Below are 12,623 nucleotides of genomic sequence, written 5' to 3'. Positions count from 1 at the left end.
TTTTCTAAATCTCAATTTTTTGCCGTTGGGCTTTACAATGTAAAAATCTCCCATATCTTGCCTAGGTGGTGCCACCTTGTCTCTGTGGGGTCAGTGAGTGAGGGTGAGTGAATAGGCTTCTCCAGGAAGACCTTCATGCATTCCTCATTTGCATTTCTGACTTTCAATTTTATCCACTCCTTTGTTGCTATCACCAAGTCCCAGTTTCATTGGGATTCTGTGGAGTTAAAGAGCATCTCCTAAATCGTACATTACGCTTTATGCGCTTTAGACTGTGTTTTGCAAAATCCGTTGCCACATCTGCCTCTTTCCTCTTTCCATTTCCTCAACCTTGTTGAACTCTTACTCTCTCTGTTACAACCTCATCTTTCGTGGACTTTGTAGCTGTTACAGGTCTTGTTTTTGTTTTCACTGTCTTCACTTTCATTTTACTGTGGCCTGTACAGCTAGAAAACATTTAGGTAAGAGTTTGATTGCCTACCCCCACAACCCAGTACATGCTTGAATTTGGTTAAATAGTGATTCTCAAATTGTGCCGGCCTGCGGCACAATGAACTGGGTTTCCCTGAAACAGAGAGTGGGAATGCGGGGACAAGGACGCAAAGAATGGAGCCAAGATAAGTCCTGATCAAGGCTCCTTTATTGAATAAATCCAGTAGTATTTAAACATGACCAGTTGTTTACAAGAAGGAGCACAAAAGATTTACATATCAAAAAGGCTCTTAAGGTTACAATAAAACACTTAGGTGATACATGCAGGTTTCAGGTGTGACTGATTATCTATATTATCTCTTGTGAGAGGTTTAGGTTCTTCCTGCTCTTCCCGGAATCTCCCTAGCCTAATTGTCTGTGCCAGGAAGTCTCCATTCATATGTTTAAGTGTACACAAAGGGAGTGACTACCTGTGGCTGCCCACATCAAATTTTAGCTGTTTGTGTTTTTTCTCATAAGTTCACAGTAAACATTGCTATAACAGATAAAAACATTTAAAAGTTGTCGCTCCCCCTCTTCATGGAGGAACGACACAGGACCCTGCGCTGTTCTTTCGTCTGCTCGGCCCTCCCCGGGTTTGCTGCTGGTTCTTCCCGGGTTGGCTACTGTCCCTTCCACCTCCGTGGAAGGGCGGTTCCCCCTGCCACTTTCCCCACTTCCGCGGGGGAGCGGCACACCGCTGGCCGGCTCTCTCGGGGGCTGCACAGGTGTTCCCCTTAGATGTTCCTCTTAGATGTTCCTGGTGCATGCCGTCTCTCTCCTCCTTTATAGTCCTCCTCCGCCAATCCCAACTCGGCTGCCCACACGCCGAGTACGCTGCTCTCCTCCAATCAGGAGCAAGTCCTACAGTTTATTGGCTGAACTGGAGGCAGCTGTGTAGAAGCTGTTTTCTCCTCTCCCAGCACCATATTGTGGGAGAGCAGATGCATAGAATAAGTCTTAATTCCAGTAACTTAGTCTAGTCTGAGTTGCTCCCCACGAAAGTCAGTGATATGGTCAAAAAACTCTAGAAAAGTAAAATCATACAACTGGAGCTCCAGGCATCACACTTTAATTCACATTTATTAGAAAATCCCAATCAATACACAGATTATATATTTTCTGGTAATGGATTAAAATATTTTCATTAATCCATTACCACTACCATACACCTATTATTGGCTCCAGGCCTCCACAGTTTTCAAAAAACATGAAGTCCTAGATAAAAAAAAAATACAGAAATGAGTTTTCAAACAAAAACAGGGATTAATTCTCAGACATGGAAATGCTAAGGAATCTGATGACACAGTAATTTATCTGTTACACAAGGAAAATTAACTCTAGTAAGTAAGTCTTGAAAAAATCCATAGTTACATGAATTCTACCTACAGTGTTCCATTTTAATAGCAGTTAAATTCTGTAACTCCATTCATTTATTGACACCAGAATGAATTTAATTAATCCTCTGATAATCTTTCTCTTTCATTCCTCCTCATTGTAGTTCTTTTCTAGTAAGAAAATGTTTCCAGTATCTCAAGTTCCATGTCCTTTAATGTTTGTCAGGAGATGACAGCCGTCTGAGTTACGATGCATTACAGTTAGTATTTTATGGCTGCTGTTCATCTTTTCTCTTTCACTATGTCTACTCTGATCCCAGTTGGCTTCACTCCATCAAGTGTCTAACTGGACTCTCTCCCTATGACTACAGTAAAAACCTATAGTTTTTATTTCTTTCACATCTGTTATTTTCCTTTATTTCTCCAAACACTTGCAATTCACTATTGCAATTCAATATTGCAATTTTATCTTTCTTCAGTTCATTTCCCACCTATTCACCTGTATTGATCTTTCTCTTTGCTTTTTTTTTTTTTTTTTTTTTTTTTGACAGGCAGAGTGGACAGTGAGAGACAGAAACAGAGAAAGGTCTTCCTTTTCCATTGGTTCACCCCCCAATGGCCGCTGCAGTTGGTGTGCTGCAGCTGGCGCACTGCGCTGATCTGAAGCCAGGAGCCAGTGCTTCTCCTGGTCTCCCATGGGGTGCAGAGCCCAAAGACTTGGGCCATCCTCCACTGCACGCCCAGGCCACAGCAGAGAGCTGGACTGGAAGAGGGGCAACCACGACAGAATCCGGTGCCCTGACCGGGACTAGAACCCAGGGTGCCGGCACCTCAGGCAGAGGATTAGCCTATTGAGCCGTGGTGCCAGCCTAATCTTTCTTAAAATTATAATTACTGAAGCTGGAGTTGTGGCGCAGTGTGTTAATGTGCCACTTGCAACATGGCATCCAATACTGGAGTGCTGGTTTGAGTCCTAGTTTCTCTTCTTCGAATTCAACTTCCTACGACTGCATCTGGGAAGGCAGTGGAATATGGCTCAAGTACCTGGGACCCTACCACCCATGTGGGAGACCAGGATGGAGTTCCTGGCTCTTGGCATCCTCCTGGCCTTCTGGCCCAGAATTGGCTGTTGCAATCATTTGGGAAATGCACCAGTTGGTGGAAGATTTTCTCTCTCTCTCTTCTCACTTTCTCTCTCACTCACTCTGTCTCCATTCCACTCTATTTCTCTGATCTTCTAATAAATAAATATATTAAAAAATTATAATTAATTTACACTATCTAGTTTAAAAAGCAACAATTAGCAATTTTCAGTGAAGTAACCTGTGATTATAAGAAGTCAACAGTCATTTTCTAATAATTTCATCATTCTATCCCCATTTCCTATATATCTAAATAATTCAGACAGCTTTGTTTCCCTAAAGACATCATTTTATTCAGATTCCTTGCCTTTGCTTAAATAGTTCCCTCACAGTTAAGGTTAAATTTATTTTGAGGGGGGTTAAATAATGCTTATTAAAAAATCTTTTATAACTGGTTACACAAGGGTACTTCAAAAACTTTGTGAAAAATTAAGGCATTAACTATGGTGCAAAAAATTTTGAAATCCATATATACCAGGAATCTTCAAAAAATTCATGGAAATGTGGATTATGAAAAACATATGGATATATTTTAAATATTTATGCAACAAAATAAACATTTTTTAATTTCTAATGAACTTTGAAGTATCCTTGTATTTAAACTTTATTACAGGAAAAAAAAAAGCATATTATAAATTAGAACAGCAATAGGTCCCATAAATTGTTCATCCAGATTCAATCATTGTTTATGTGATCAATCACAGTTAATCCAATACTTCATTCCCTAGATCGTTTTGACTCTGCCCTGTTTTAAAAGCAAATTCGTGGTATGGTATCATTCAATAAGGGATTACTTCAGTCTGGGCTTCTAAAATTATAGACTTCTATGGGGTTCTAAAAATATAGACTTTTGTTTTTATATAATGATGATATCACATATAGAACTAATAAGTCCTTCATACTGTTCAAATTTCCCTTAAAGTCTCCCAAATGTTTTTTTCACATTGGTTTGGTCAAATCGGTACTCAAACATGAGACGCAAATTATGTTAGTTGATATCTTTTAAGTCTCTCTATTCCTCTTTATTTTACCTTTATTTTTTCCTTACCACTTATTTGTTGAAGGAACTGGAATCTTTTTGCTGTAGGTTTTCATTTCATAAAAATGTGTGTTTATTAATTTTTGAGGGTGATCCTGTGAGACTAGGCAGTCTAGCCCATGCAGGAGGTTGAGAGGGCATAGCGCACCATGCCTCCCTGGATGGACCCACAACCTGACTGCTGGCAGCCGGCTGGAGCCCCATTCACATTTCCTGCACCCTGGCCAATCAGGTGACCTGCTCCAGGGTGTGGCCCAGGCCTATCAGGAAGCCTACATTAGCCTATGTGACCTTCAAGTTGATTGGAGAAGCATAGCGATGCCAATATCAGCTTCTATCCTATAGAATTAGTGTTGTTCTGAATTAGCTACACCCCTTCTGCCTGCACTTTAAAAGGTGTGCTTGATCATTAAAATGGAAAGACTCACAAAACTGAGCAATCACTTGCTGTCTTCCAAGATGCATATTAGCAGGAAACTAGATTGGAAGCAGAGTACCTGGGACTTAAACTAGGTACTCTGAAGAGAATGTAGGCATCCCAAGCAATCACCTAAGTCACTGTTCCATATGACTGCCCTTGCTATTGTTTCTTATCTTTTAATTTTTTCTAATTACATCCTGAAATCCATATTTAAAAGTTGCTTCTCATGTTTCACACCTGTGACGCACATTGAAATCACCTAAATGCTCTAAATAGACTGAAGATTTGGTCCCACCTGCAGAAATTTTGATTTAGTAGATTCGGGGGCAATCTGAACATGGGGAAGTTGAAAAGTTAGCCAGGTGTTTCTGTTGTTGAGCTAAAAATGACTGCTGTGTATTAGCTTAACTTTGACTACATACTGGAATCACCAGGAAACCTATACACACTTCTGGTTCTGAATTTCTGACTTGTTGAACTAGGTTATGGTCTGGTGTTGGGGTTTTGAAATCTTCAGAACCACAACTCTAAACCATGTATTTCCTATAAATTAATAGATCTAGAGGCCTATTTAGATGCATACTGTTATTGCAATTCATACTCCAGTATTTGATGATTTAGTTTAATAATAAGCCAAACTGAGCTCTCTCTGTTTCACTGAGATTTTCCAAACAAGCCCTGATTCAACAATATCCCAAAAGCACAAAAAAAAATTTAAAAAAAATTCCTACAAAAATGACCTCTGCTTAATATATAAAGTCCTTCATTTGCCATGTGAAAATGCACAGACTCATCCAACTAAAACTGATGACCCATAAATTCATTGTCAGAATCACATGGAATTTCAGAGCTAGTATCAAACAGGCAATTGTTTGAAACCTAAAAGAAGATCATTTTAAAATATACAATTTACTGAATAATTTCAGAAAGATTCTGGAGAGACTACCTGTAACCAAGATTAGTAACAATGGACTTACAATGAGGAAACAAGCGCCAAGCACCACAGCTTTCATTTTCACATCAAGGTCTACAGGGAACTGGATCCCAAAGTTATCAGCATCTGAAAATGCCTCTCTGTAAAGCCCAGTCCACTGCTTAGCAATCTTGCCAACCACATTTTGTTCATCAAGAGATTTAATCTAAATTCCAAAACAAAGAGAAAAATCTAAAACTTAATGGAAAGCTTATGGCAAAATTATTTTTAAAATTTGTGTAAAATTAAATAATATTGTATTAAAATTATGTATCATGTGTTATTATAAGCACATTACCTTCATTCATACCCATAGGCGCCTGTATCTATTTATCAAAGTATGAAAATGCTATCATACTATACAGAGAACTTATAACATTTATTTTACATTAAAATAGATAATAATAAATTGGTTGAGTGATCAAGACAAAATTTAAGCAGAGGAGGATGGAGATATGAAAACAATTTTTGATGACATGACCGGAAGTTGGAATAGAATGTAGCAAACATAATTCCCATGTGATTTCTGCTCTAAAACCAACACAGGGTTTAGAAAGGCTGAAAGTTTCAATATAATGGGAAGTCTCATTACCACCACTGTCAGTTGGTTCATGTGAAATATGAACAGCATAGAAAAGAAGATTGGCAGGCCTGAGTGAAGAAAAGTATCAAATAATTCAGTTTGGGATGCTCCTGGATAACGTTCAGCTAAGAATGGACAACTTGTAGGGCATAGGCAGTAAAGGAAGCTGGATAGGGCTATGAAAAATAAAGAAAATTCCAAAGTAAAGATCTTACTATTTGACAATTCTGCCTAAGGAAAACCAGGGCCATCATAACAAACTGAAAGGATTATGGGCAGACTACTGTCTAGAGTACTGTCCTTCAACATGGCTATGTGGTTCGTCCTGGTTCTTGCTTTCCAGTGATAAGCCATTAGAAAATATGATCCAATTAGGGCCTCCTGCTGCAACCCCATAACAAATGTACCTGGAGCAACTTGAGGCCAATGTGCCAGCTGTCATCTAAGTATTTGCACTACTGATAAAAACCTTACATTTTATTTTTTAATTTTGAAATAGTTTTTAGTGAAAATTGTTGATGGCAACTTAGCATCTAGCATAAATCCAACCCCATATTGATAAAGATATTACTATTTTTTCTTTTGAATTCTACAAGAAATGAAAAATTCACCAAGATAAATATGAAAAAAGAAAATACATAATTTCTGTGGCAAAATTTTGAAATGTGAACAATAAACTTCAGTCATCAGGACTAGACAATTTTTAGCTAAATTACAGATTCAATTTTTTTTAATTTTTTAATTTTTTTTTTTTTTTTGGACAGGCAGAGTTGGTGAGAGAGAGAGACAGAGAGAAAGGTCTTCCTTTTCCATTGGTTCACCCCATAAATGACCGCTGCAGCTGGTGCTGTGCTGATTTGAAGCCAGGAGCCAGGTGCTTCCTCCTGGTCTCCCAGGTGGGTGCAGGGCCCAAGCACATGGGCCATCCTCCACTGCCTTCCCGGGCCACAGCAGAGAGCTGGACTGGAAGAGGAGCAACCAGGACAGAATCCGGCGCCCCAACTGGGACTAGAACCCTGGGTGCCGGGGCCACAGGAGGAGGATTGTCCAAGTGAGCTGCTTTCTATATAAAATGGATAATATATATAGCATCATCATATAAAATCTAAAGGTTGGATATTTTGCTTTTTTATTTTTCTAATCCTGATAGTAGAGCTCTTGGCCAGTCACCAGGGAAAGTCTTACTCAAATTTTCTCTATTTATTTATTTATTTTTATTTGAGAGAGTGAACAAGTGAGTGAGGGTGAGTGCTCCCATCTGTTGGTTCACTCAAAAAATGTCTTTAATGACAGTGATGGGGAGGACAGACAATGCGCCATCTGTAAACCAGTATCTCCGTGTCAACCTCTTCAGTATGTCCAGGGACCCAGCTATTTCCAGCCATCACCAGCTGCCTCTCAGGCATTGGCAGGCAGTTAGAAATGGAGTGAAGCCAGAACTTGAACCCAGGCACTGTAGTGTGAGGGTCAACTATTTCAACAGGTGTTTCAGTCGTTGAATTGCTAGGCAAAACACCTGCCCCCATTTGGCTTATTTTTGTTTGACTTATCAGCTGTGTTGCTCTTTATTCCATTCCTCATAATAAACACTGCTCTTTGACCACAGTAACAACCAGCATTTGGAACAAAAGTAAATATGAGTATATTATCTTCTTCCTGAAATACTAGTTTACAGTACTTATCAATGTCTTACTCTTATATGAGTACTTATTCTCATCTTGAAATATTTGTATATGTTTTTAATAACATAATATCACACTGTATTCCTGTACTAAAAACATATATTTTATATTAAGCAACTTCTGAGAACATCATGACATCTCTTACCTCAAAGTCAACATCTCCAAAACAGTTACACACAAAAAATGGACCACAAATTTTTAGCACATCCTCTTCCTTCTCATTTTGAATTTTAAATTTAGGCAGAAATGGATGCCAGGTCTGAGTTATATATCCAATTGGGACACCAGGAGGAGCTTGAACTTCTATCTATAAAGGAAGAATAATGTATGTAAATGTAATATGATAATATGCTTAGGTGAATGAGGAGGTGAAAAGCACTGAGCGACTTTACAACCTGCCCTGGTGACTGTGCACTGACCTTCTGAAGGCAGCAGGGGAAACAGCAACTGGTGCATCTCAGTGGTCGCTCCAGGGTGATCACTTCTCGGCCCGTGTTATCAAGAATCCTCAATGTGAAAGGTCTAAGTGCCTCCCAGCAATTTCGGGTACAGCAATCAGTATCTTCCACTGCCAGGAAAATCTTCTGTCCAAAGCTGTTTTTAATTTCATATTTGTTTTTGCTTTGAAAATCTAGTAAGACTTTAAGACACAAAGAAGAAATCATGACCCATTGAATCTACCTGAAGATATAACACACAGCTACACCAGGAAGAAAAGAAAAAAGGTAAAAGAAAGGTATTTAGAGATGACCCAAATGATACAAAATGGAAAGTAAAAGCAGATGATACTATGAGAGTTCTTGTGGGAAACACAGAGAGGAAAATATGCCAGATCTTTCTCATTTCACAGACTCCCGTCAGAAAGGGAAACTCCACTGTGGGGATTGGGGGAATACTGCAGGTGCCCATAGTAGTGCTAGGAATGTGGACAAAATGTCCACTCACATGCTACAGTTTTGTGTGTTATGGAGGAGATAAGAAGATGAATTCTATGCTTAGGCGCTATAAAACGTTGTAATACATCAGTTGGCTTGATAAACTATTCTATAAACCAAAATTAGTCTTAAATCTTTGCATTGTTTGAACAAATGCAATGAGAGGGTTCACTTCCAAAGGACATGTGTAGAAAAAGAGTAGAAATGGAAGGTGAACCAGAACATCATATTGGGCACCAGGTACCACGGTTTAAACTGGCAGCAGCTGCTTAGCAGGGAGGGAAGGGTACTGGGCAAGGGGGAAATGTTCCTGGCAACCAGGGCTTGATCTAGACCAGGGGCCTCCTGAGTGAACTCTGCACCTTATCAGAGGCACTACGTGCTGAGACCCACGTGGTACAATACAAACGGCTTCCTGTATTGACTCACACATTGGACATCTCTCCTTGTTTACAGTCAGGAAGGAGCAATCAAAGGCCCCATTTGTCCACAGTGCTTGGTAGCTTAAGCCACTGGATATCAGACCCTGAACAAAATAAGAATTGACTCAAAGAAACATGTGGAGGTAAAAATGACAGGAGTTTGTTCAGATAGGATGCCTTCTACAAGCTTTGTCAGTACAAATTCCCTTAAGTGTGTTTGGTGGGACTCTGCATTTATAAGACCGACCCATGACTTAAACATCTGCCACAGTTACATGGTTGGTGAGGAAAAAACTAGACTGATTTTGAGAGGATGTTTATTATCCAACAAAGTTGTTTGTTGATTTGTTAAACAACATGGGTTTACATAATCTGTTTCCTTCTGGTTACTTGAAAATGAAACCAAACAAAGCAAAAGAATTCTGTTTATGTCTGTTTGATCTCTTAAGCTTTGAAATGAGAGAAACTATTAATGCTTTATATGCTCAAATGTTAAGAGACATTTTCTTGGTAATGTGAAAAAAACAATGCGAACTTTCAATTTGTGTACAAAGAGAGCAAAAACTAAAGACATCCCTTTTTAAAACAACCACAGAATTAAAGACTAGAGAATTAGGAATTAATTTTATATTTCATGATTAAGACATATTTAAAATTTATAAAGTTTGTAAATCTATAAAAATAAATAGTGTGCTGTATAATGTATAATATGTGGTTTGGATTTTATAACCTTAATAAGTATTCTTCAGCATATTTTGAAAAGTCAGAATACAAATCATCAAATAATGAAGAGCTCTTTTCTGGGTAAAACCATTACAAATATCTTAGTGTACATTATAAATAATGTAAATATAAGAAATGACAATTGCATATTTTAATTAAATCCATTACTCTGTTTGGAAAGGTTAGCTTTAATTTCTATCAGAGAAAAGAACTCTGCAGACAGGTGAAGATGGACTTAACAGACATATGGTGCAGACCAGCAGAGTCATTTAACCCTTTTTATCTAGAAGGAGGACACTATTGTTCAGGAATCCACTCAAAGGCTTACTCCATTGGCAGCTCTCCTGGAACCTTGATTGGCTTCTTGAGGTTATATCTGCACCAGGGGGTCATGGTACCAACAAACACAGGATGGTGTCACACCCACTCAGCAGGAGCCAGTTTGTTCTTCTTGGGGGCCCAGCCTCAAACCTGCTGGTCAGTATCCTCCAACTCTGCAGTGCCCCTGCATATAAGCTGACAATCCACAGCCCAGGGGACAAAAGTCTAACAGGGCTCATCTGAACTCCCAAGAGAAAATGTGGGCACAAGCAATAATTTTCCAAAAATTCCCAGCCAGATTCAAATTGATTACTTATTTCAGAAATGTACTTAGGTAGCCAAACTATTCATGTGGCTCTGACCCATTCTCAGATTGATCACAAACTGGGGAGAAAACAGATGAAGCTTTAATTGTAGGGGAAGAAGTGAAAATAAGTTTAGATAGTGTTCCTTCTAAGTTAATGTCCGCATTGTAAGGAAAGATGCCCAGCAAAATCCTAATCACCACCTGAGAATTTTACTGTAAATTGCTGATACTGTTCATAATTTCATTATTCTGAAGGCAGAGTTTGTAAATAACTTGGTGAACTGGCCCCTGGGTAACAGTGATATATTTATGATGGTTAACATGTGTTTGCCTGCATAAACTTAGTTTCTTTCTAGAAATATGAAAACTATGCATACATACCTTTTAGTAGCTTAACTTCTTGATGAATCAGTACCTGATCTATCTTCCAGGAAAGACAAAATTAAGCATTAAGTATATGTCAAAACAATATTTCTTAAATCAAGCAAATTAAAATCTTTGTGTTTATATTTTAAAAACTACATATAATCAATTACCAATTTTATTACCTTCTAGTGTTAAACTAATAGCAATATTTTTAATTAAAAAACTTCTGGAAGTGTTCACTACTGATCAGGGAAAATTTAGGTAAAATTAAACTGACTTGTGACTCCTTATGAACCTTGAAAAACTATGTTCCTTCTAAAAGAGGATCAAGAAATGCTGATCATTTTTTGTTAATTTAAAGAGTTTTTTCTGCAAATGTCAAGTATTTTTAAAGCGTATCTGACATCACTTGTAGTTGGTGATAACTTCTGTGTGTTTTCTGACATCCTGATTTTTAAATATCAGAGTGTTTCTGTGTAAAATTGAACTGGTACAGACAATAGAAGACAGACTCCTGGTTTATCAAAACTGGTTGGCTATCATAAAAATATTTCTTTATAGATCGGTATACAGATTATTATTTTTTTTTTTTTGACAGGCAGAGTGGACAGTGAGAGAGAGAGAGACAGAGAGAAAGGTCTTCCTTTGCCGTTGGTTCACCCTCCAATGGCCATCACGCTGCGGCCAGCGCATCGCACTGATCCGAAGCCAGGAGCCAGGTGCTTCTGGTCTCCCATGCGGGTGCAGGGCCCAAGCACTTGGGCCATCCTCCACTGCACTCCCTGGCCACAGCAGAGAGTTGGCCCAGAAGAAGGGCAACTGGGACAGAATCTGGCACCCCGACCAGGACTAGAACCCGGTGTGCTGGCGCTGGAAGGCGGAGGATTAGCCTATTGAGCCGCGACACCAGCCGGTATACAGAATTTCATGTTGCTGTTTCACCTACCTCTTTCTACTACCAAAAATATTACACTCATCTTGCTAACATTAACTATCATGTAGAACAGAAAAACCCAGGACTTTTCCTGCCCTTATTGATGATACTGATAAAATTGGAGCCTGCCAAGGATGAAATCAATATAATCACGATGCAGTTTTATTAACTACAATAAAAACATTAGTCAAGTAACACAAAATATTTAAACTTCTCATTTGCTATCAATAATTGAAACTCAACAGTGGGGCCGGCATTGTGGTGCAATGGGTTAAAACCCTGGCCTGAAGCTCCAGCATCCCATATGGGTGCTGGTTCTAGTCCCAGCTGCTACTCTTCTGATCCAGCTCTCTGCTATGGCCTGGGAAAGTAGGAGAAGACGGCCCAAGTTCTTGGGCCCCTGCACACGCGTGGGAGACCCAGAAGAAGCTCCTGGCTCCTGGCTTTGGATCGGTGCAGCTCCAGCCATTGCGGCCATCTGGGGAGTGAGCCAACAAATGGAAGACCTCTCTCTCTCTGTTTCTACCTCTCTCTGTAACTCTGTCTTTCAAATAAATAAAATAAATCTTAAAAAAAAAAAAAAAGGAAACTCAACAGTAAACTTCATGCAAACTCTTTTTCCAAGTTGCAAATTAATTATTTAGTAGTGAGATTAAAGAACACATGGAGAACACAATGTGCTCAATCAGAGGTTCAAATGGTGCCATGTTCCTAACCACAAAGATGTTCTATAGATTACATGAGTCACTGTATGTATTTTGCATAGGATAAAGACTAGAAAATTTTGTTTAATAAATATTGGCTGTTGGCTATTATCATAAATGGTATTCAAGATCACAGAACATAATTTTCTAAGACATTTTTATTTTGATGAAAAAATGAAATGAACAATTCATTATTAACAAAATATTTCAGTATTTCAAATTTGATAAATTATTAATTTGTTACTCTTGTTAAGTAAACTGGA

General features: G+C 38.7%; 1 protein-coding gene across 3 annotated transcripts in view; it reads right to left on the bottom strand.

Annotated features, from left to right (window-relative positions):
• Nucleotides 1–622: 622 nt before the first annotated feature.
• Nucleotides 623–12,623, bottom strand: part of LOC100341882 (phospholipid scramblase 1) — a 31,985-nt gene continuing 19,984 nt past the window's right edge. For 2 of the 3 annotated variants that reach the window (XM_008266303.5, XM_089331083.1), the window contains 5 exons: nucleotides 10,738–10,780; nucleotides 8,068–8,288; nucleotides 7,794–7,955; nucleotides 5,388–5,549; nucleotides 623–1,689 (listed from right to left, as the gene is read on the bottom strand). In XM_008266303.5, the coding sequence (XP_008264525.3) occupies nucleotides 1,633–1,689; nucleotides 5,388–5,549; nucleotides 7,794–7,955; nucleotides 8,068–8,288; nucleotides 10,738–10,780 (645 nt within the window). In that variant the 3' untranslated portion in view covers nucleotides 623–1,632. The remainder of the gene's footprint in view (nucleotides 1,690–5,387; nucleotides 5,550–7,793; nucleotides 7,956–8,067; nucleotides 8,289–10,737; nucleotides 10,781–12,623) is intronic. The other variant, XM_051818693.3, reaches the window with a different exon arrangement.

Source organism: Oryctolagus cuniculus, chromosome 4, assembly GCF_051225735.1.
Source record: "Oryctolagus cuniculus isolate XC-2025 breed Fujian yellow rabbit chromosome 4, ASM5122573v1, whole genome shotgun sequence".
NCBI lineage: Eukaryota > Metazoa > Chordata > Mammalia > Lagomorpha > Leporidae > Oryctolagus > Oryctolagus cuniculus.
The sequence above is the reverse complement of the archived record's forward strand: the minus strand, read 5'-3'. Positions and strand labels throughout refer to the sequence as shown.